Genomic DNA, 24,777 nt, shown 5'->3' with positions numbered 1-24,777 from the left:
ATTTGGGGTTGTTTGCAGTCCTTTGTCCCTTTATTGTGTGCTGATTGATACTTCATTAAAATAATGTCCTTTCTTGTTTTAGGGTGTAGTATGAAAGAAAATGTTAATGGTTTAGGGTGAAGCAGGCCCTTCATATAGTGCAATGCAGTGGGGGGTTTTATCACTCCTTCATGGCCCAGGAAGAGAGGGGAAAATATCAAAAGTCAATCATTGCCCACACAGGTGGGGTCATCAGGAAAGGTTTGGGGTCTTGGACCATGGTCTCCACTTCCTCAAGGAAGGACTTCTGGCAAGAGATAGGCTGCACCTCACAATTGTTGGCAAGAATGTGTTTGGTAAGAATCTCACAAACCTGATCAGAAGAGCTTAAAGTAAATCCTGAGGGGGAGGGAGACAATATTACAGATGACAGGGAAACACCTGGTACTGGGGATAGTAGCTTCATAGATGCGCAGGAAACTGAGGCGGTGCTACAGAAATCTGTTAATGGGCAGGAAACTACAAGAAAGAAGCAGCTGCAGGAGGTCTGACGTGCCATCTGGACTTTAAGAAGGCTGATTTCAAAAAGCTAAAGGAGCTACTGAGGGATAGCTCAGTTGGTAGAGCATGAGACTCTTAATCTCAGGATCATGGATTTGAGCCCCATGTTGGGCAAAATATTTCTGCACAGCAGGGAGTTGAACTGGATGATCCTTGTGGTCTCAACTTTACCATTCTATGATTCTGTTGGGTGAGATCCCATAGTCAGAAATACTCAAAGATAAGGGAGTCGAAGATGGATGGGAGTTTGTTAAATGTGAAATATTGAAGGCACAAGTGCAGGCAATAACCTTATCTCCTAAAACTCTGCTTCTGCTTTTTCCAGGTTCCCAAAACTGTATGCCAGTATTCACATCCAGGAGTAGCTCTGCACACTGTTAAAGAGATTGCTCGGCTCAAAGAAGTGTCATTGCCTGCCATGTTAGGCATTCTAAGACAAAACACAAAAAGAATATATGACTTGTAGGGAAGCACAAGGGAGTGTGGAAAAGAGTTGATGAGGAAATACTTTTTATGTAAATATACATTTGGAACTTGCACATTAATGTTGACTAGCTTGGATATTGTGACTTCTGGAAACAAGGAAAATATTAATAAGTGCTTAATTGAACCACAGTCCTTTAAAGTTCACACCTTTTCCTGCTGCTTCCCCTCCTCTCTGCTATTTGTTCCCTTCCTTTTAAGGTGCCTTAGTGTTGATTTTATTCATAAGAGTGGCTTTCTTTTTTAATTTTAAATTATCTTGGGCAGACAAAAAATTGTCAGCATATTGATTTTTTAAATTTTTATTTGCTTTTTTTTAATGTATCTGAAGGAGATTATAACTGAGCATTTTTAGAAGGCCAGTCTCCAATAGAAAAGAGAAAGCCAGGTATGCCTTAGTACAGGGTAGTCAATATGGTGCTCTCCAAACGTTGGACTCCAACTTTCATTAACTCTAGCCCCACCCTGGCCAGTGACCAGGAATGATGGGCAGTGGACCCTGATGGCTACCCCTGGTAAGGCGAGGCTTAGCCTTAAAAAAGAAAGTGCTCCTAAATTGTCTTTGCCTTGTCTGATTATTTCTCTTGAAGTAGCAGTCCATGTAACTGCAATACTATATATTCTTAGTTAAAAACCTTCTATTTGGTATAGCATGAATATATTCAAAGAAGTAATGACATACATTACCAGTATATGATAGTAATCCCCCCCATATGCATTGGCACAAAGGATCATCTCTAAGGATGTCTATAAACTATATGGCAAGAACCTTAAACTGAACTGAATTTGCATAAAACTCAGAAATACTGAAAGGGCTGTGAAATACTCTCTAGATCTAACTTCTAATCTGGTGTCATCTGCATGTTGTTGGACCACCACTCCCATGCTGGCTGGGACTGATGGGAGCTGGAGTCCCAACAGCATCGGGAGAGCCTTAGGGTGAGGAAGGCTACTCTAGATACACTGTGTTCTCCAGAAACCGAAGCACACACAAAGTAATTAAACAAAGCAAGGGAGTGAAATAGGCTCCCAATATTATTTTGTGGGAAACCATGATTTGTTTTTGTTTTAATTAGGCAGTTTTAACCTCTGCAGTGGGTTCTTTTTTAATAAAGAAAAATGATTCCATGTTTCTATATTGTTCTATTATGTATTATTTGGACTTTAAAAAGATTACTTGTAAATAAACATATTTTTATATAAATATTCATACATGTTGTATACATGACTCTTGGGCAAGAAATTAAAGTATTGCAACCAATAACATGGAAAGCAAACATTGTTGTTCTCTGCCCTTCCTTTGCCTTCAGTTCAGCAGTGTCTTCATGTTATATGGAAAGGTCCTTCTGTATATACTTCTATTTGTTTTATTAAAAGTGTTTCCTAATGCTTGTGAAAATAGCATTCTAAGTAACTTTTTCCTTCTGCACACGTGTGTGAGGTGTATGTATGTATGTATGTATGTATGTATGTATGTATGTTTATATGCAGGAATAACAATAAACCCATGCTCTCCCTTTCCAGTCATAAGACAGCTCTCACTTTTCTATCTTTAAAACACCATCACCAGCTGTTTGACATCTTGAAACCCTCAACTCCCGATTTGGCTTACTATAAACACATGAATGATTTGGCTCTCTGGTTGGAGGCACTAAGCTTCTGAAAATCAGTTGTTGGAGACCACAGGAGAAGAGAGTATTCTTGTGATAAGGCTCCGTTTGTGGGTTTTCCACAGGCATCTGGTTGGCTACTGTGAGAACAGGATGCTGGACTAGATGGGCCACTGGCCTGATCCAGCAGGTTCTTATGTCCTGGTGAAGAGGAACTTAACCCACTTTGCTCCTCCCTGGGCTTTTTAGGGCAGTGCAGAATGCTAGCAGTGTGGTGTTCTCATCCAGAAATATAGTTAAGGTCTCTCCTCCTTAATCACAATCTGTAGGGTCAGGGTTAACCATAGGACAAACCTCGACTACAAGACATTGTTAAGAAGGAAAGACCATAACTATCAACCCAGGTTTGGACAGCATGTTAAGCCAAACTGGCTTCGCTGCCATGCTGTACTGACCTAAAAAGCCCAGGCTGCAATCTTCTTAGGAGCTAGCATGTCTGCATGGGACATAGTATAGTTTAGCATGATATGCTAATGTGGCTCAATTGCCTTGAAGTAGAATTTAGGAGTCCCTTGACCAGCTTTTTTAAAATGCATGCAACATAGCAAAAAAAAGTCATTCTTTGCAGAGTTATGCCTGCGATCCGGATCATAGCTAATAAACAGGAACCTCATCCTTTTTTGTGGTAGCAATTGTATTCCCTAGTGTCAACACAGTACTTCCTTTGATGAAAGAATGTGTTACTTGCTTCGCTGTTATATAGTTCCTTAAACTTAATTCCACTCTGTTTTAGAAACTGATAAATAAACACAAGTTCAGATATTCTATTCTCCTGCAACAAATGCATGAGGCAATCAATAGTATCCAGCTAAATTCATTCTAGTCTCCCAGCTATTTCCCCGGATTACAATCTTTCCGCTAACCCTCTTAATTTGCATATTTTATTTCTTAAAAAAACTCTGTAGCTTTGCCATCACAGAATCTTCCAATAAGTTGCCAGATATGCTTTTAACGTTCTGTAATAAAGGCATTTATTAGGTATGTCAGATAGCATAAAGTAAGATTTGAAGCAGTAGAATTCAAAGCATGAATGTAAAGTTGTTATGCATCCAGCATCTCAATTTTCAGCTGTTTTTTCACTGTGTTTCTTGGCTTTCTGAAAGGTCAACAGGGCAGTAGTTAATATAAAAAGCTATGTTAATGTACAATGACTTTTAAGGCTCTACCTGTTAATAGAGAAAGTAATATATGAATGAAGGTAGACATGAGAAGCTATATACATATATATATTGTCCCCATACATTAAAGTGTTAACTCCATGGGATCAATAGCAGTAAAGTGGGTAGAGAATGCTTCAGCAAAAAAAATTAATAATAATAATTCTGGAATCTGTTCTTAGTTATGGCGGTTTCCCCAACCCACTGGGTCAGATATAGACAAGCACATAAGAAGTCTTGTTGCATTAGTGGGTGACTTCATTGATAGAACACTTGGTCTTTTAGCAGGAGTGCTACCCTACAGGGGTGCCAACAGGATTTCCTGAGCCTTATGCTTCGTTTAGATTGGGTCCCCTACACCACCATCACTTCCAATCTGGAACATAAAAATAGGTTTGTTTTCCATTGTGATGGATAACAGCTGGAGTTCATTTTGCCACAAAGATTACAAGTCCCATACATTCAAAATACGATTAAATCATGACATGGGTTTGAAAATGTATAAGATTTACAAATAAAAAACATGGTGCCCTTCTCGTTCTGAATGCATAATCCTAAAATATTTGTGCATACAGTCCTCCTATCTAAGCGTATTTACTTGGAAGCACTTGTTTAAGAGGAATATTCTCTAGTAACTATTTAGGATTGTTGGTGTGCAACCAGATCCTAAGCATAATTTACTCAAGCAAATTCTGTTCCCATGTAGATGTGCATTTGTGTGCAGCCTTAATTTCTGATGACTTGGGCTAGAAACAGAGCTGAGGTATTTATCAAGTAGATTGAAAGGAACCTACAGCTTGTACAAAAGCAGGGAATGCACTGAGTTGCCTTTGCTGCTGATGTCATTGTTTTATCACTGCATGGACTGATGTAGTTAGGGGAGGATATTCAAAATGTGTTATACGTGGTATATTATTACTATTATTATTATTTAAGTTGATCTCCAAATACCTTGTGGATTGAATTTGGGTAAAAACCCTGGTTCCTTGAATGAGGAAATGTTACCTTTATTGCCTTCAACAAGTATGTCTTCCAGAAGCTTCTCCAGTATTGGGCCATAGTCTTTGTACTGATCTTCTGAGATTTTCATGCCAATATCAAAGGGAACAGTGAACTAAGGAAAGTTGCAGGACGTTAAGGTTAGACTTTATTACTACTATTTATTATTACCATATACCCACACAACTCAGGGCAGTTCACAACATAAAAACACAATATAAAACCATCCCAGACTACATTGGTACCTCGGGTTAAGTACTTAATTCATTCCGGAGGTCCATTCTTAACCTGAAACTGTTCTTAACCTGAAGCACCACTTTAGCTAATGGGGCCTCCTGCTGCCGCCGCACCGCCGGAGCACAATTTCTGTTCTCATCCTGAAGCACAGTTCTTAACCCGAGGTACTATTTCTGGGTTAGCAGAGTCTAACCTGAAGCGTATGTAACGTGAAGCATATGTAACCCGAGGTACCACTGTATTACACTTTGTAGGCAATATTTATAGAACTAAATACTTGTTTTCTATATCCGCTATTAAAGCCTAAAATAGCCAAAGAACTAGTTGGCCTCCGAAAAACCAGGCAAGAGCATTCATATCCAAATTACAAAGTGCTCACCAGGTAGCTTGGTCATTAACCTTTTTTTCAGAATCTATGTGTACAAATGATTTCCATGAAGGACTGGCCCAAAACATTTTGCTGCCTGAGGCAGGGGACAAGATGAAAAGATAACTGGACTGAAAACTGAATCTTATTTCAACACTAATGAAGGGATAACATCCTCCACTGAACCTCTGTCTTTCAACAGAAAGGAAAGGGTTCAGGGGTTATGAAGAACAGCCATGGGAGTGCTGCTGTGCACCACCAGCACCTGCTGCCTGTGGCAGCTGCCTCAGTTTGCCTAATGGGAGGACTGGACCTACTTCTAGAAGAAAGGGCCTAGTTTCCAGTATTTATAATTTGTTACATTTGGAGCTTTGTGGCCAATATGGAAGGGTTAAGAACTGTGTGGGAAGCTGCCACATAAGAGCTTCCATTTCAGAAACCAGTCTGAAACAATTTTTAAGGACAACCTCATCTGCAGTGCACAAGTCATTTCTGCAGACATAGCGCCTTACCCCTGCATGACTTTGTTGTGTTTCTGGTGCAAGAGAGACTGGAAATCCCTATTGTACCTTGTGGTGGCCCTGTGATACTGTCACAACATTCTGGGAACAGACATTCTGGGAACAGACATTTGACACTATCCTGGACATTGTATGACAAGACTGTATAGACAGACCAGACCCTGCTCTATTTCGTCAGTATATACAGAGAGCCACAGAAATAGTTTATCCATGCCACAAGGACATTATTTTGTTTCAGACACAGCAAGAATGCAAAGCAGCCAGTTATCAGCAAAGCTTATCCAACTCTTCTGTTCGTACCTTCTTCTCTCAAGGTTATTGGAAAACCTAAATACCAAATTAGGTGGTAAAGAATGTCCCGTTTTTATACACAGAGAGTAGTTTCTGGGTCCTGTCCTTCATTATCTCATTCTTGCTGCAAATAAGAATCCTGTTCAGTGGCTAGATACTAAATACTAAAAAGACTTCAGTTACAACCGCTATCTGCCTTGTAAGCAAATGAAAAATAAAAGTTTTAAAAGTGAGTAGAAAGAGGCAAGAGATCCGAGACGCAACATAGAAGATTCAAGGTTCGGGCCCTTTGGGTTACCCATACTGTAATCATATCCCTGTGAGCTTCCGTTGCTCGGTCCCTGCTCCTGCCAACCTAGCAGTTCGAAAGCATGTCAAAGTGCAAGTAGATAAATAGGTACCGCTCTGGCGGAAAGGTAAACGGCGTTTCCGTGTGCTGCTCTGGTTCGCCAGAAGCGGCTTAGTCATGCTGGCCACATGACCCGGAAGCTGTACGCCAGCTCCCTCGGCCAATAAAGCGAGATGAGCGCTGCAACCCCAGAGTCGGCCACGGCTGGACCTTATCGTTAGGGGTCCCTTTACCTTTTTATGGAGTAGTTACCTTTATTTCTATTTCATTGCTGTCTCTCTCAGTCTCACTTCCATGAACATCCAAAAATGTTTCTGCATCTCGGCGATGAAACTTTGTTGTAGGTTTTGGGGAGACTTTTCGCTGCTAAAAACAAATCACATGCAAACCCAATAGGCAAATGATTAACTGTCCAGGATGAAACACCTTTTGATAAAGTATCAGTGTGGGGACGTAGCGATATGTTCAGCATTTACCTGAGTTTTTGGTTGTTCGGGACTTAAAAAACTGGAACCGGCTGTGGTGGTCTCTGTCCAAAGAGAACAGATAAGAAGCATTCCTACCACCATGTTTCTGATAAACATGGTTGTCTTTAAAAGATGCCTGTGATTCAAGCTGTATCAACCTGCAACACGAAGAAAACTGGTGCATTATAAAATAAACTATTTATTTTAAACTCAATAGGCAAGTCACATGAACTGCTAAAGTTTTGATTAGTCCATCATATAATAAAATTTGGCACATAGAGCCAGGATCCCCATACATTAATGAACTTGGTATATAACGTTTTTAACAATGTAAAACAATGCTAAGCAAGAGGTAGAAAAATGTCTTACCCAATACTTCCAGCACATATGAATTCATGGAGAGCAGTGTTGAAAGCCTTTAAATAGTCATCAGTAATGTTTGCTTTGTGTACATAATACCTTTCAGTCCAAGTAGTATTAGGCATTCCTTGGAAACACATTTCAATTAAGTTAAACAGTAAACATAAGGAAATGCGTTTGATGCATTAGCTTCAAGAATCTAATGTTTTTTGGGGAAAATCTGTTTGATTTGTCTAAGAATTTTTATATTGCAAGGGTAAAATAATAAGATACAGCTGGCACAAATACACACACGCACACGCATATATACATATACACATACACACACAGTGCTTTTTTCTGGAGGGATGCATACCCCTAAACATTTTGTGAATCCCAATTTGAACTATAAAATCACTATAGTGATTTTCTTGAGTCAAAATGAGAGTACAGTGGTACCTCTGGTTAAGAACTTAATTCGTTCCAGAGGTCCGTTCTTAACCTGAAACTGTTCTTAACCTGAAGCACCACTTTAGCTAATGGGGCTTCCTGCTGCCACCACGCCTCCGGCGTGTGATTTCTGTTCTCATCCTGAAGCAAAGTTCTTAACCTGAGGTACTATTTCTGGGTTAGCGGAGTCTGTAACCTGAAGTGTCTGTAACCCGAGGTACCACTGTACCCCTAAACAATTTTTAAGAAAAAAAGCAGTGTGTGTGTGTGTGTGTGTCTGTGTGTGTGTGTGTGTGTGTGTGAGAGAGAGAGAGAGAGAGAGAGAGAGAGAGAGAATGAGAATTCCTGGATGGCAAGATCCAAGTTTGAGACAAGTACTATTCTTTGGTGAGAGAACCCTAGTGCAGATTTTAAAGCCACAAAACATGCCACAAAACAAAACGTGGAAATATAGGCAGTTAGACCTTTAAAATATGCCCCTCTGAGTTCCAAAATGTCCCCTTAAAAAGAAGTCTCCCTCTTACCCCAGCATAGGGAAATGACCACACATTTGGCAAGTTAAAAAATGGTTTACAAACTATCCAAAGATCAGATTCAGAAAAGTTGCACAGGCAATAAAACTTGCTTGGTTGCAAAGTGGTAAAAGTTCCTAAATGATTGATATAGGAACACCAGAATGGCTGGTAAGAGCCATGCAGTTGAGCTGCAGCAACCTGCTCAAACCTCTTCACATGCTGAGCTTCTCAGGTAGACTGGGGAGAAACAATAGGCTTGATTACCTATTTCCTCCCAAGGTAAGGGAAGTGATATAGCTAAGCCTGGCATGACATCTTACTCTGGTATTAACCTTTAAATGCATTAATTAGATTTTAGCAGGTTAGTTATATGAGACTTGTTACCCCACAGATATCCTCATAAATGGAACGTTCCACACAGAAATACGATGCAAATTAATTCCTCACTCTTGTGCTCCCAATGCCCTTCTTCCTGAACCTGCAGCACTGGTTGACGGCTTCCAAAAATCCAGTTTTGGGGAAATATGCTAGAGATCCTCTGAGATCATTATCTGTTGAGCCAGAACAAGCCTTAGTCTGGTTCCTTCTCATTTCTCTCTGCCTCCCCTTCCTGCTGCTCCTTTTGTGCATTGCTCTTCAACAGGTGGACCAGGACCCACTTCACAATGTGATCCAAGGTTGTTCACAACAGACAGCAGCACTAACACTATACAAATATATGGTCTGATTAAGAATTGGGTTCCCAAATGCAAAGTGTGGGTTGAAGGTGGATCTCAAGTCTGAAAAAGTTGGAGACTACTTCACTAGAGTGGTGGGTGGGATGGGAAGGGGTTGTGCCATGTTGATCTAGCGGCAATCAGAATAATTATCATTATCATGGTGTGTAGGAGTGTAATGTACCCTTTCTACCTGCTGGTTCTTACCTCCCAAATCTTAAATGGTATGAGGCCAGGATATTTGAAAGCACCACCTCTTCCCATAGAATCCTGCCTGTCCATTAGGGCCTTGCTCTGCATCCAATCTCATTCAGAGCTACAGCTGCATGCACCATGAGACTGGCGTCACATCCACACCATGCATCTAAAGTACAGTACTCTTTATACCACTTTAAGGCACAACTTGCCTCAAAGAATCCTGGGAACTGTAGTTTGTTAACAAAGGCCTTAACAAACTACAGTTCCCAGGGTTATTTTGGAGAAGCCGTGACTTTTCTGTTGCCACAACCAATTTTCACCGTAGCGAAGTTCATTTGGGCCTTATGCTTTTAAGCCTTTGACATGCTGTTACGACTGTCAAAAAAATCACCTAGCTTTTAGTTTTCAGATTTCCCCCCTCCTTGCAAATGATGCTGGTTTTATTTTGTTGCCATTTTTTAGTTGCAGTGCTTTTGTGAACTGCTTTGAAGAGAGGAGTATCTACAACATATTTAGCTACCCATATGACAAAAATATAAATAATTTTTTTAGCTAGAGAACATTTTTTTTTGGTTTTGTGGGAAACTTAAAATTCTACATATTCTTCTTTCGCTTCCCTGTTTGTGTGATAGTTTCAATATGGTTAAATTGATCCAAACTACTCAAAAAGCACTTATTGGCTTTTCCCAGTTACTTCTTATAGTTTGGCTGTGATCCTAAGCTTACTTGTTGGAAGTAAATTCTTTTGAACTGAAGGATAAGTAGGATTGCAAATCATGCTACCAACAGAAGGCAATAAATCATTTTTCATGCAGCAGAACACTCTAGTAAAGACCCTTAATGTACCCAATATGTTACCTAGCAAAGTGCCTAATATGTTCCACAGCACCATAGGTGGGTTTTTAAAAATTGAATATTAGGGTACAACCACAACACTGGCAAATATGCCTCCCTCTTTAGGGAGGGAAGTTTGTACTTTTTCCAACATGGTAGATTTCTCCATTCCATTTTTCACACCATTAAAAAAAAAACAGAGACATATGGCTTGGGTGATGAGATTCTGAGCTAGTGATGGAAACTGTAGACAGAAAGGTAACAAGTAAACCTGACCTTTTGTGAAGGTTTTGCTATTAAAACAAAGCATTCGCTTTGGGCTGGGTTTGAGGGGCAAGAGGGCAACATTTATCAGCTGAAAGCATCTCTCTTTGCTATGGCACTGACATAATAGCTTGAGCTATAAGTGTTCTCGGAAATACTGGCCTTAATATTTATCCCCCCAGTGAAACAGAATGTTACAGTTGTTAAGTGTTTAAGCCAACATCTATAAAGGGAGAAAACTACTCAAATCTGAGATACGTACAAATAATGCTTATAGCAAATTTTGCAGCAGCTTTGACATTCCCTTTCTGGGGGCCCCCATTGAGCCAGCTCTTTGGTGATCTTCCACCAGCCAGTGAAGGTCATCTGAATTTAGACAGGCCAGTCTGCCAGGGTGGTTTATTTTGCTGTTGCTGATCTTATCTGCTCTTGCTTTTATCGTTGGCTTTGTGGCTTGATTTGCTTTTATATTGTTTTAATATAATTGTAGCCAGCTTGGGTACGTAGGGCATTATGAGGGATGTAAAGTGGTCAAAACACATCACATACATTATATCAAAATCCTTACAGGAGCCTGTTCAGCCTAACACTGCAGTTGCTCATGTCTGCAATCCTATGCTCAGTTTCTTGGAAGCCCCACTGAACATAAGGGGTCTTACCTTTGTGTGCGCATGCATAGGATTGCACGTGTGTTCACAGCAGAGGGGAGATTTGAACAAGGCACTTATCTGCTCACAACTCAAGCAATTTATATACTGCTCAATTACTATCTTCTCTAAGTGATATACAGATAACACACAAGAAGTATAAAAATCAGTGAAAACTATTAACATCAGTTAAAGTGCCTGCTGGAATAAAAGGCTTCAGTAGGCATTAGATGTTCAAAAAGGGAAGGGGCCTATTTGTCGCAGCTGGAATGGAGTTCCATAAAAGTAGACCCACATGAATGCACAGCTGCTGGTGGATATAAGCCAGGCTTCCTCAACCTCAGCCCTCCAGATGTTGGCCTACAACTCCCATAATCTCTAGCTAGCAGGACCAGTGGTCAGGGATGATGGGAATTGTAGTCTCAAAACATCTGGAGGGCCGAAGCTGAGGAAGCCTGATATAAGCCATGGATAGGCAAAGTAAGGCCCAGGGGCCGAATCCAGCCCAATTACCTTCTACATCCAGCCCATGGACGGTCCGGGTATCAGTGTGTTTTTACATGAGTAGAATGTGTCCTTTTATTTAAAATGCACCTCTGGGTTATTTGTGGGGCATAGGAATTTGTTCTTCTTTTCCCTTCTTCAAAAATATAGTCCGTGCCCCCCCCAAGGTCTGAGGGCATCCTTGCCATGGGGGGGGCACTAACAGAGACTCCCCTGAAGACCTCAGTGATCAGACAGGGCTATAATGAATCAGACAGTCCTTGAGGTATCCTGCACCCAAATTGTCAAGGGCCTTGTAAATTAACCCAAGAGCCCTGAACCAGGCCTGGTATGCAGCCAGTGCAAGCTTTTGAGCGCCTCAGTTATGTGCTAGTGACATGTCTGTCCCCATCAGCAATCTATCCATAGCTTTTTGCACCAGGTAGAGCCTTCATACTACCGTACTTTTCCATCTATAAGACACCCCCATTTTGGGGACTCAAATTTAAGAAAATGGGGGGAGATGGCACACAGGTTGTTGAGCACTTGGGGGGGGATTGCTGAAAATCGCTCACCCACACACATCTCAAAATCCACCTCCTGTCTGTCCCATCACCAGTAGAAGCTGTCAATTGCCCACCCAACTGCCAGAGCGTTGGCCAATCAACACCACCCATTGACGCAGCAACCAATCACACACAATAGCTGATGATAGCCGAGACAGCAACCAAACGTCCACCCTATGCACTACCCATGTATAAGATGACCCCCATTTTTTAGAATGATTTTTAAAGAAAAAAAACCCATAGTCTTATACACAGAAAAGTATGGTAGTTCAACCCTGTGCTGACATAGGAAATTCACTCCTACAACTGACAGACAGAAACTCACCCAGTGTTTAAATTTGTTGCTTCAGGTCCTACCCTCTGGAGCATCAGAAAAAAATGGCTCCAACATCTGTATGATAGTCATCATATCACATCTGAATAATCTCTTCTATGGTGAAAAGTTGGAGGAGTTGCTCTCCAGACTCCTCACCTTCATTTGGCTTCGTTCTCTGTACACATTCCAGATTGTTGATACCCTTCTAAAACTCCAGACACATTACTGCACATGATATCTGACCAAAGCAGAATAGGAGATTGAAAAGAACTAGCCTGCTTGAAAGACAATAGACTTAAGAAATGATTGCTGTCCTCGAATCTGGCTCTTAATACTTTTGCCTCGGTCAGTGTTTACTGCTGCCCCATCTCCTTCCCTGTCACACACGCAGATTTTGCTCTTCTTAAGCTCTTGCTGTTTTCACTCTACTTGTTTATGAAGTAACCCTTTGGGCAAAAGGAAAATCAAGCTTTGGACCAATAACTTGATGATACATATTTACAGGGGGAGGAAATATATAAAATAACCTCTGTAAGAAAGTAGCCTTCTTTCCAAACAGTTGAGATTGTTTTGATCAGACTTTATTTTTTCTTTTAAACAAAAAGAGGTACACAAAGTGGCTTAGAGTTTATTAGCTTGATAATATTTTGGAGGTCAATTTCACAAGTACTTGCGACTAATAGAAGGGCAAACTGTAGAACAAAAGCAACTTTGAATTTCTGGTAATCCTTCTCCATGTTTAAATGGCAGTCTCCATCTCTCTTGTTTAAGTTCAAATTCTGTATTAGGTATCTGATGCAGAGTTTCTTTCTTTTTGTTGAAAGAGAAAACATTACCAGGCTTTTAAAGGATAATAAGACTGTAGTAAGTAAAACAAGTCATTCTGAAGGAGAGAAACTGATCCATAGAAACTTTTCCTCTCCTCCTAATGGAGAGGAGCTAATGGAAGGCTTATCGAGAGTTTCTCAGCAAATTAATGAAGAAAATGAAGTGATGCTTAAAAGAAAAAGAAAAAATCTCACTGCAACTGAGCAATACCTTTTGATGTACAGTTTGCCTTGAATTTTACCAAGTGTCAATTAAGGCAAAATGCTATGGTATGTATAGCTTTCCTGAAACGTTAGCTTTGCTTGGGCCAGATCAAATAAATTTGGTTTAATAAGAAAAGTAGTAAAAATCATGTCTATTTCCTTGCATTGATAATTTGGGATTGATATTAACCCATTTGTCACTGTTCATTCTGTTGCCCTTCTGTAATAGCAGATACTGCTCCCTGGCCCTTATTAACATCGCTGATGCACGCCCACTGTCCATCTACAGATTCTTTCCATAAAGTTACCTGTAAAAGATCAGAATAAGAGTGTTTAGTTCTTGCCCAGGTTTTAGAATCCACTGCACTTGGCAACGTGAGTTTATTCTGAAAATTTCCCCTTGCCAATAGTTGCCAGTCATTCCATATTTGAGGCAGCACAGTATTCCCACTCCAAACAGATTCAATTAAATTCACACAAGACAAGCTAATGTTTAAATTCACGTTCTTCCAACATTGCTAAAGTCAATACAACTTAGTGAAAATATGGTTAACTGATGTCTGTTTTTAACTTTTAAAAAAGTTATTAAACTTCTAGAAAAAGTAGATTCCCCCCCCCTACTGCTAGAACCTAGGAAGATATAGGCCTGGTTTAGATATGATGATCTTGGTATAATAAGCCTTATCTTAATAAATCAAGAGCAAACCTTGGGTTTGTGCACTCTCCTCCTCTGTTTCTCACATTGAGGTGCAAGACTTGCAGCCTTTTGTTAATTTAGTTTCCCTATATATCCAAATTGGGAAGCTGGTTTATTCTCTGACTACAAATAAGGATCAGAACTGAAAAAATTGGATCTCATGAGCATAAGAACTAGTTAGATTGATACCTGCATATGGCCATGTGACTGAAAGTATAAGAATAAAATGCTTTACACTCACTTTATTATCTCCTCCAGACACTGCAAGAATATTCGCAGTAATGGACCAGCTAACATGCCAGACTACGTCATTGAACTTGTGTAGCAATTTTGGTGACCATGAATTTCCAGAGGGATCATCACACATCCAGATAAAAACTCTGCCATCCTAGAAAAACAACAAGCAAAGATGTAAGGACAAGGGCAAGCTCACACAAGCTCACATTCAGCACTAAATACAGCAAGGCCTCCTTATCAAGGGCATCTTATTTTCAGAACCACTCAGGCAGCATCCCAAAGGCATGTGGCTGCACCATTTAGAAGCCCGTAATTGTTGGCCCATAAAAATACTGTATACATTTCCAACAAGCAAGTTTACAGACATTAGCATATTTACAGAGGTCAGAGGTGAGAAACTTGTAGTATAATAATATATTGAGGGTACAATTCCCATCATTCCTGACCGTTGGCCCTACTGGCAGGGGTTGGTGGGAGTTGGTGTCAAACAACATCTGGAGGGCAAAGTTCCCCATCCCTGGATAGGTTTTACCTGGATTATATTGCTTCAAACTTTAAGTGTGCCATTGTACAAGTGAACATGGCAGGCTTACTTTTACTATTTTTACTATTACAGTGGATGCTTGGGTTGCAAATGTGATCCGTGCGGGAGGCACGTTCACAACCCACAGTGCCGCGTCTGTGCACACACGGATTGCTATTCGGCGCTTCTGCACATGCGCAACTGCCGAAACCCAGAAGTAACTCATTCTGGTACTTCTGGGTTTCGGCTCGTCCATAACATGAAAAAACACAACCTGAAGCATCTGTAACTCAAGGTATGACTGTATTAAATAAATAAGTATCACTGTTAACATGCCAGCTTTCCGTATGCAGGGAGACAGACAGACAGACAGATAGATCGATAGATAGATGATAGATAGATAGATAGATAGATAGATAGATAGAGATAGATAGATAGAGATAGATATATTTACATGGCACATCAAATATGCATCCCCAAATCTGAAGACTATGTGGTACAGCCCAGAAAGGACTGCGCCACAATGAATTCCTGCAAGCTTGAATCAGTTACCTATTGCGGAGCTACCCAAACTAGCCTGTTGGATGTATATGCCTTGTCAGTAGTGTACAGTGGTACCTCGGGTTAAGTACTTAATTCGTTCCGGAGGTCCGTTCTTAACCTGAAACTGTTTTTAACCTGAAGCACCACTTTAGCTAATGGGGTCCCCTGCTGCTGCTGCGCTGCCGAAGCACAATTTCTGTTCTCATCCTGAAGCAACGTTCTTAATCCGAGGTACTATTTCTGGGTTAGCGGAGTCTGTAACCTGAAGCGTATGTAACCTGAAGCGTATGTAACCCGAGGTACCACTGTACTGATAAATCAGCAAATGCACTTTTAGATTATGAATTTTATAGATCAGTGATACATCTTTTGCTAGATGAAATAAAGTGAAACTAAAATATATGATTTTTTGAAAAAGTCAGTCAGATGCAGACTCTTTCCACTTGGTGTAGGGCCTGAGATCTAGTGGAGACTCCTGGAGGAGGAAGGATTGGTGAAGTGATTTTTGCTGATCTCCCCTTCTTCCTGAAACCCTCTGCACCACTTTCCACACTACAGTGGTACTTCGGGTTAAGAACTTAATTTGTTTTGGAGGTCCGTTCTTAACCTGAAACTGTTCTTAACCTGAGGTACCACTTTAGCTAATGGGGCCTCCTGCTGCTGCTGCGCCGCTGCCACGCGATTTCTGTTTTCATCCTGAGGTAAAGTTCTTAACCTGAGGTACTATTTCTGGGTTAGCGGAGTCTGTAACCCGAGGTACCACTGTACTCTGATTTTGGGGAGATACAGGGGAAGGGAAGAATTGGTGAAAACCACCTCTCTCTCTTCCCCAAACCTATCTTCCAAATAACTTTCTATTAGCTGAATTTCACTTATAGAATCTCTGGATCCAACCACAGCTTCTAAGCAGAAGGTGGCGGGCTCAGGAGCTTTCTTTGCCTATAGTAGCTAAATGTTATGTGAAAAGTAACTGTATATAATTTACTCCATTCAATCTCTACCTGTGAGCAGCTGGCAATAGTACTTGTTGGCAAGCCTATGGAGGGGGCCCAGGCTACATCTCTGACCCAGTCACTGTGAGCTTCAAGTTTTTGTTCTTCTTTCCACTGGCCATCTTCTTCTCTGGCAGGATTCGAGGGAGAAAGGTGCAAATTTAGAAAGAGCAAAACAAAACATCTTCTCATCCTATTTCCCATGCAGAAGCTTATTATAGTGTTGTAATACTGGCTGCAAGTTACCTGGGCCCAATTTAAAGTGTTGGTTTTAACCTATAATGCCTTAAATGGCTCAGGACCACAATAACTCAAGGACTGCCTCTCTTCATATGAACCTGCTCAGACCCTGAGATCATCCTCTGAGGCCCTTTTTCATGGGCTTCCTTCATGAGAGGTCTGGAGGGTGGCAATATGAGAACAAGCCCTTTCTACAGTGGCTCCCTGTTTGTAGAATGCTCTCCCCAGGAAGGTTCGGTTTGTGCATTCATTATACACCTTTAGGCACCAGGTGAAAACGTTTTTCTTCAAGCAGGCCTTTGGCTGATTGACATCCCATGTCCTTTTAAATGTATCATGGGATGGGGGGGATTCTTGGTTTGCTTTCGTTCTTATATTAGTAATTAGTAATTTCATGTTGTGAAATGCCCTGAGCTCTACGGATGACTATATAAATTTAAATAATAACAGTAATAGCAATAAAAAATGCTAACCTTCCACAAAACAAGAGCAAAAACCTAAAGCTGGGACAGCCATTCTGTCAAAGCAACACTACAAATAACGGGCTGATCCTATACCCAGGATACATAAAGGAGAAGAATTTCATAAAGCCTTGTTCTGACAACCCACTTCAATGATAACATAAGGGTTTTGCAGGACTTTCTGTTTTAAACAGCAGCTTCCCATGCCATATTTGAAGCTGCCTGTGAATATGGAGGTAATTTTTTGTAAGTCTCTTCAGAAGACAGCTGCTGTTTGAAACTCCAGATAAAGCCATTTGGGCTCCAAGACGTGGATGTGCATGCACAGATGCACATATTGGAACGAAAGTGAGCGAGGTTAGTCAGAAATAAAGCCTTTTAAGCAATTTTAATACCTTGGAAGGAGTGTGGGTGGGGGGAGGTTGAAAAGAGGAAATACAAAGAAAGGTCTGTCTTATAGGAAGGCTTTAGGTAAATTTGTCAGGACAACTTACTTCCAAATCTTGATAAGGTTATCACAGCCACCTGATGCAAAACGCTTAATGTAGTTTGGTTTTTGGCTTGACGGCGGTTCTATAAGGCTTCCTGGTACAACTGCAGGGGCCCAGCTAACAGCATTGCAGCCAATCTATGCAAGAACACAAATTTATGCAGTTTCTTCCTATTTGTAGCCAAAGCAAGCATCCAAATATTTCTTAACACAACTAACATAATGACAGGATACTTGCTGAAGTAGCATACTAAGCATACCATTTATCATGCTATTCTGAATACTTTCACGTTAAACAGAACAGTATAATTATGTCGAGAAATGAAGGCCCTGAGTCAATGCCAACTTTTTCATCTTATTTATTTGGACTTATGAAACTGCCTTTCACTGCCAGACGATCTAGACAGCTACTGCCTATTGTACTAGCACCAGCTCTCTGTTTTTTATTTTATTTTAAGGCAGACATATTTTCCAGTCCTGTTACCAGGATTTTCTTAAATGGAAACATCAGCAACTGATCTTTGGACTGCCTTCTTCCACATATGCACTGGGGTATGGGCCTTCCCATATGTAAACATATTAGCTATGTTTTTGGACATCTGACATTCTATCAAAGTGGCTTTTCGTTTTATCTTCAGTACTACAGAGCAGCAAAACTTTCTGCAACAAAATTGTGATTATTATATATTGATTTACATGCAACTTAATGTCAAAACAGGTTTCTATGCAGTTTACAAAGAATAAAATTGTTGCACAGACATTAAAATAAACATCCATATCTGAAATACACAATGAAAGAATCCCATTAAAATTACTCACTGTATGTGCATTGCTGATTTTTTTCACTTCCCATGTTCCATCACCACTGCAGCTTAGCAGAGAGATGGCCCCATCAGAGCTGCCGCAAGCCAGGATCAATCCAAAGTCTTGTGGTGCCCAACATACGGAATTCACTGCCAGAAAACACAAAAATTGGTTGAATTATTTATAAAGGCTACTTAAAAGTTGAGGGGGAATTCATGTGTACCTTGACCTGAATAGATCTGTCAGCAGTGACTGAGGCAATCAGAGCAGAAGCCTAGGCTTGTTAGGTGGATTAAAAGTCTGTCACATTATGCTTAAAGCTTTTGTTTTTAAATAGCAACTAAGTTTTAGGAATTTTAGATGGTACCAAGGTAGATTTCTCTGACTGCACTTAAGACAGTACATAGTTTATTGATCCTAGTAATGCTTCACCAAAATTAGTATAATGTAACATCTGGAAATGGGGTTGATAGCAGACAGTTGCATTGTAATAACAGAAAAAACACCACAGATGTGGGGGTTTTTTATGCTGCATTCCAGGACTAAGATCCTTTCAAACTGGCTCACAATCAGAATGATAACAAAAAGCAATAAAATGCCATTACCATTCCAGTCGGTATGGTTTTGTTTCCTAAATAAATTCTTTTACTTTCACTGTCTGTGAAGTTCGGTCTTTAATAGAGCATTACACAGAAAAGGACAACCGACATGCAACAGAAGCTCAGTAGGCTCAATTAAGGAAGACCAAACAAAGATCTAGGACCAGCATGATTGCATGAAGTCTCTAATCAATGCATGAAAATTATAACTGAAGCAACTAAGTATTGTTGTACCTTGGAAGTCGAACGGAATCTGTTCTGGAAGTCTGTTTGACTTCCAAAACATTCGAAAACCAAAGCACGGCTTCCGATTGCCTGCAGGAAGCTTCCAAAAGAATGTCTGGAAACCGGAACAGTCACTTCCGGGTTTTGATCGGGAGCCAAAACATTCGAGAACTAGGCTGTTCGACTTCCAACGTACGACTGTACTCAGCTAGCTAGCAGGAAGAACAGCCAGTACCTGAAGAATCGTGCCCTGTGTATTCATGTGCCTTTTCCCAGGTACCATTCTCCTCCTTCCAGATAATAACCTTCCTGTCATAGGAACAGGAAGCCAGGATGTTTCCATACATGGGATGAGCCCAGGCAACCTGCCAAACAGGGCCTTCGTGTCTACAAAAAAGCAGAAGGAATTGAAGGGGGGGGGATATTAGTGCACCAAGACTTTATTATCAAGAGCATTTACAAGCCATTCAGTGTCATGGAAATATTTTCAGTTGTGAATACATATTACCACTAAAATATCAAAGTGATATTTTGTAGCCAGAAATTCAGTATCTTTCCATATGTTTTTATTTTTAAATTTTCAGAGTATGTACCTATTAGTACACCTTTTTAAAGGGAAATATATGGAATTTTCAGTTACAAAAATAGTCACTGTCTGGGAAACAGGGGCAAGGGATTTGCTGGAAAAATCACCCAAATTAACAACAAATTCCACAGAATTTTCTTCCTCTTTTAAAATCCCTTTCACCTAAATTCTTCTAAAATAAATATTTCAGCTCTCTAGTTCCTCAACCAAGGGTAGTACTCATTATGCCCAATGCCTTTTACTACAGCTCTTGTGCTGTTCATTCTTTCACTCTTTCCTCTGCCCCACCACTATCCTGATGATTGTATGCTGAAATTTCCTTCCCCTTCCTAGAAAATTAGGAATGGGGAACATGAAGCCTGACAGTTGTGTGTAGTCCTTAGATTAATTTTGTACAGTCCTTGGTCTAATTTCATGGGGGCAGATTGAGGGGGAGATTAAAGAGACAGATCAATGGAGGGGGAGGAGAGAACCCTCTTGCATTTGAACTGACAAGGAGTTCTGGCAAGGAGAGGAAAAATGGGGGGGGGGAGGCTGAAATTGGTAGAGTGATGAAAGGAGGGGGAGAAAGCCCCCTGTGGGAGTGATCTGTCCCTCCCTCTTAGCAGTGTGCTAGGCACAGTAGAACAGAGAGGGAGAGGAAAGGGGTGTCAGAAAAGGAGTTTGTGCTGGCATGCAGTCCCAATAGATACCCCCAAAGAAATGCGACCCTTGAAAGAAAAAGGTTTTCCCTCCCTCAGACTGTGATAACTGAAAATTGCAAAATATGTGTAAGTAATTCTGAGGCTTATTTTAGCCAATCATAACTGATACACTTTCGAAGAAGTGTTTTGTTAAACAGCTTTGAAGGAAGACATTATCAAGCAAACTGAAAATTGCGCATTAAGTTTCTACCACTCTGCCCCCAAAGCCATTAATTGTACCCTTAAGCAGAAGCTGAAAATGGGGAATTTGTCATAGGATTATGTTGTCTTTAATTGACTCACCCTCTTAAGTCAGCTATGAGAATTTGCCCTCCATTCCTTACATCAAATATTTTCACTGATCTGTCTGAGGAACAAGTTGCCAACCGCATGCCATAATAATCCATCTGAGCATCATGCTGAGAAGTAATAAAGAAGTTTTCATGATCATCTATAAATTCTGGATTGCTTGATTAATTAATACAACTGGTTTTAAAATCTCAAAAGCAACAAATCCAAATGTGTAAAATGAGGAATATCACAGTGCAGTACGATGAAAAAGTGTGATCACACAGCATTTTCCTGGAAAACCCAAATGCAGCCAATATCGTACCAGACTGAGATAGTGATGACTATCAGGCAAAACGGGGCTAGAGTCTAAAGAAGGCAGAAATTGCCCTGACCATCTCAGCTTCTAGTGGGAATAGGTAAAATTTAAGGATGGTGAGTATAAAGCAGTTTAGAATTATTGGGAAGGTCATGTTAACTTTATGCCACAATATTATCTGCTATTTTGATACAACACGGCTAAGCTGCAATAATATACAGTGGTACCTTGGGTTAAGTACTTAATTCATTCCGGAGGTCCGTACTTAACCTGAAACTGTTTTTAACCTGAAGCACCACTTTAGCTAATGGGGCCTCCTGCTGCTGCGGTGCCGCTGGAGCACAATTTCTGTTCTCATCCTGAAGCAAATTTCTTAACCTGAAGCACTATTTCTGGGTTAGCGGAGTTTGTAACCTGAAGCGTATGTAACCTGAAGTGTATGTAACCTGAGGTACCACTGTAGAATAGTACCTGCACCAAATAGTCAACTAAATTAATGGTAGGAGCAGGATTGGAAAGCTACTTACTACTCACTCAGAAAGTATCCATTATTTACCCTGGATAAAGCTTGTAGCAAGATTGCCATTAACAGCTTTTTACACCAGATGTACACAACACTAAGTCCTGACTGACACAAATGGGAATTATGACAGAGCACAGTTGTGGAAGAAATTGTAATGCAGGTAATGCCGATGGGCTGTGCCTTCCTCCGTTGCATTTAACCTACTCAGCCATATAGCTCCTACTGCTATATTTTTTTTCTTTTTCAAAAAAGCATTTTCTGCTCATTGTCACAGTTTCCAAAAACCATAACGCATAAAAAGCATTGTATCACCCTCCTCTATATACAACAAAATGCTGGTTCTATTAAAAAGGTCACTGAGCAAAACTTTTCCTAAACATAAAATCCAAAGGGAACTTAGCCACAGCATGCTCAACTCTCTCCCTGGATTCAAGCTTGCTATTCCACTTTGCCCCTACCATTCCCACCACTGCTTACAAGCTCATCTCACAACTGAAATAGGTGGTCCCTTTAAGACAGTTGCTTAGGACAAATGTTCTGTCATTTACTTCATTCTTTTAAAATAATGTTAATCATTACGATTTCTTTCTTTTTTGAGGGGATTTTTTTTTAAAAAAACAAATACTTACGATCATGTCCTCATGAGAAGTGTCCACTGTATTAATTACAGACACCTAGTAGGAAAATATACAGCAAGACATTTTAAAATAAATAATAGAGTCCGACCCTAGATTTTCACTCAATGATTAAAACATGCCAACATCTTTTGCTTCATATTTTTATGAAAGGTTTGACTGCATTGTTTAGTGGGTGTCCATAAAGTTGAAATTGATTTAACCCTCAGGTGACTTTGCAGCATCCCCATGTGTACAAAGCTTTCAGTTCTTACAGTGGCCAGTGAGATACCTATTCTGTAATATTCCCACAAGGAGGACATGAGCACAATTGAACTTCCACCATGATTCTCTGCAACTAATTCAGAGACAAACTCTCTCTGATATTAGAGATTAAATAAGCACCATGACTAGTAAAACCTGATAGCTTTATCCACCACATATTTATAGGCACTGGGCTCCATTCACCCCAGCACTACCAACTTTATTTATTTTTTTCTTCTTTTTGCAGCAGCCGGGGAAGCGGGAGGGCTGGATCAGGCCCCACACTTGGGGTAAGTCTTCTGACTTAGATTATTTAAAGGGGAACCAGGCAAAAGCATGGGCAATAGATCCTTTAGCAGCTATTGAATATGGCAGTTAAATGGAACCTCCAGGAAATACGTCTGTTAATGTGGGAGCAGGGGGGTGCGCTAAGCACTACTGCCTTCATGTCCTGGCTATGGGCTTCCTGTTAGAGACAAGATACCAGACCCTTTGGAGCTGACCCAGACCTTGGGTAGGCTTTGTTCTTAACAGGCACCTTATGTTTTTAAAGCGGTGCAGCTACTGCGAAAGTAAACACACGCAAACAAGAAAAGCCAATTCTTCGCTGACGTAAAACCGGGTGTGTGTGTCATGCTCACTGACCCCCCTTGTATGGGAAAACAGGGGCATAACAAGTACACGAGGGTGTCCCTGTTGGGTAATATGTGGCCTGCTCAGGAGATGGGGCTCAGCCCGGGAGTGGGCGACGGCTCTTTCCCCCGAGCCAGCCCCCCCCAATCAATCAATCAATCAATCAAACATACAGTGGTACCGCAGGTTAAGTACTTAATTCGTTCCGGAGGTCTGTTCTTAACCTGAAACTGTTCTTAACCTGAAGCACCACTTTAGCTAATGGGGCCTCCTGCTGCTGCCACGCCGCCGGAGCATGATTTCTGTTCTCATCCTGAAGCAAAGTTCTTAACCTGAGGTACTATTTCTGGGTTAGTGGAGTCTGTAACCTGAAGCATATGTAACCTGAAGCGTATGTAACCCGAGGTACCACTGTAATAATAATAATTTATTTATACCTTGCCCATCTGGCTGGGTTCCCCCAGCCACTCTGGGCGGCGTCCAGCAAAAATATTAAAATACAATAATTCATCAAATATTAAAAGCTTCCCTAAAACCCATGTGTGGTGGGTGGCGGCGGTGGGCACCCTTCGCAGGCTTGACATCCCTTGGGAAAAGGCGTGCGAGGATGCCCCGTTACTAGGGGCAACCCCACGTCCAGCACCAGGGAAGCGCGTCCTCCCCACCCCCGCCCAGGGCACCCCCATCCCCTGGGCAAGCCGCGCCGGGGGCTAGGAAGGCCGGGCCCGAAGGGCTCAGCGCGGGAAGCGGGCCACGGCCCCTCTTTATCCCTCTCGGGGCGCCCCCTCACCATGGTGACGGCCGGGGCGGAGGGGAGTCTCCAGCTGCAGCAGCCGCTCTCTCGCTCTCAGCCGCTCACAGACGTGGCAAACCGCCGCCGAGACGCGCGTCCCACGACGAAGGCCTCCCGGCCGGGGAAAAAACGGTCTTCCTGCTGAGCGCTCAAAGGTTCCGCTTGCCGCTCGTTCCGCCCTCCTTTCCCATCGGCTCCTCACGGGCGGAGGCCGCTCTCCCTTGGCGCCGCCCCTGACCCTTGGCACTCCGTTCTCTCTGTTAATTCAGCCGCTGGCACCTGCGAGCGCTGTGCCCATGGCGGGTCTCTGGGGAGCCCAGAGTTCAAATTCCACCTCAGCCCCCCCCCCCATGCTGCTTCAGGTTGTTCTCGCTCAGCTCCCGTTCCAACTTTTGTAAAATTAATAATTGTTTCCTCGTGCTCTCACGCCGCCCTTCTCCCCACAAAGGAAATTAACACTGGCATTGTTCCTCTCTCCCACCCAACTCCCTGCGATTTCCCTATGAGGTAGGGCAAGGGTGACTTACTCAAAGTGAGCACAGTGGCTGAAAACAACATTTGAGCCTCCCACCTACAAATACACTTCCCTGGCTCCCAAGGGCAATCGTGACTTGCTTCATAACTGCTGCTAAGAAGCTAAAAATGGGCTATGCATTTGTATATTGGAGTGAATGTATGCAAGAGAAGCTGAAATTGCTTTCTTCTTCACAGCAGAAGATGTAGGATACAACCTCTGGGCCTGAATGAACTTATTCAAGAATGAGAAACTGAGGCAAATAGCACTGCAAGAATTCTAGGACTTTTTGGCAATAGAAAAGCTCTC

General features: G+C 41.4%; 3 protein-coding genes across 5 annotated transcripts in view; 1 reads left to right on the top strand and 2 right to left on the bottom strand.

The window, feature by feature from the left end:
• The window catches only part of TATDN2 (TatD DNase domain containing 2), a 159,346-nt gene extending 156,924 nt beyond the window's left edge, over positions 1–2,422 (top strand). Inside the window, exon 7 of the mRNA XM_053378096.1 lies at positions 866–2,422. Within this exon, the coding sequence (XP_053234071.1) occupies positions 866–1,006 (141 nt within the window). The 3' untranslated portion in view covers positions 1,007–2,422. The remainder of the gene's footprint in view (positions 1–865) is intronic.
• Positions 2,423–3,728: 1,306 nt separating this feature from the next.
• Positions 3,729–11,523, bottom strand: GHRL (ghrelin and obestatin prepropeptide). 3 transcript variants are annotated; one of them, XM_053378108.1, is made up of 5 exons: positions 10,158–11,523; positions 7,091–7,239; positions 6,867–6,980; positions 4,856–4,964; positions 3,729–3,789 (listed from the first exon to the last, which is right to left on the bottom strand). In XM_053378108.1, exons 2-5 carry the CDS (start codon positions 7,196–7,198, stop codon positions 3,770–3,772), a joined length of 351 nt encoding a protein of 116 aa, XP_053234083.1. In that variant the 5' UTR covers positions 7,199–7,239; positions 10,158–11,523; the 3' UTR covers positions 3,729–3,769. The 3 variants fall into 3 exon arrangements, with proteins under 3 accessions (XP_053234083.1, XP_053234082.1, XP_053234084.1); XM_053378107.1 differs by lacking the exon at positions 10,158–11,523 and adding an exon at positions 9,309–9,544; XM_053378109.1 differs by lacking the exon at positions 10,158–11,523 and adding an exon at positions 7,451–7,687.
• A 1,451-nt stretch (positions 11,524–12,974) lies between these two features.
• Positions 12,975–24,137, bottom strand: SEC13 (SEC13 homolog, nuclear pore and COPII coat complex component). The gene is made up of 9 exons (XM_053378104.1): positions 23,952–24,137; positions 22,280–22,324; positions 20,824–20,939; positions 19,487–19,638; positions 18,443–18,576; positions 17,628–17,761; positions 16,442–16,562; positions 14,379–14,525; positions 12,975–13,748 (listed from the first exon to the last, which is right to left on the bottom strand). Exons 1-9 carry the CDS (start codon positions 23,952–23,954, stop codon positions 13,638–13,640), a joined length of 963 nt encoding a protein of 320 aa, XP_053234079.1. The 5' UTR covers positions 23,955–24,137; the 3' UTR covers positions 12,975–13,637.
• Positions 24,138–24,777: the final 640 nt, after the last annotated feature.

The sequence above is a fragment of the Podarcis raffonei genome, chromosome 2 (genome assembly GCF_027172205.1).
Source record: "Podarcis raffonei isolate rPodRaf1 chromosome 2, rPodRaf1.pri, whole genome shotgun sequence".
Classification (NCBI taxonomy): Eukaryota; Metazoa; Chordata; class Lepidosauria; order Squamata; family Lacertidae; genus Podarcis; species Podarcis raffonei.
This window is presented reverse-complemented; position numbering and strand designations above follow the sequence as displayed.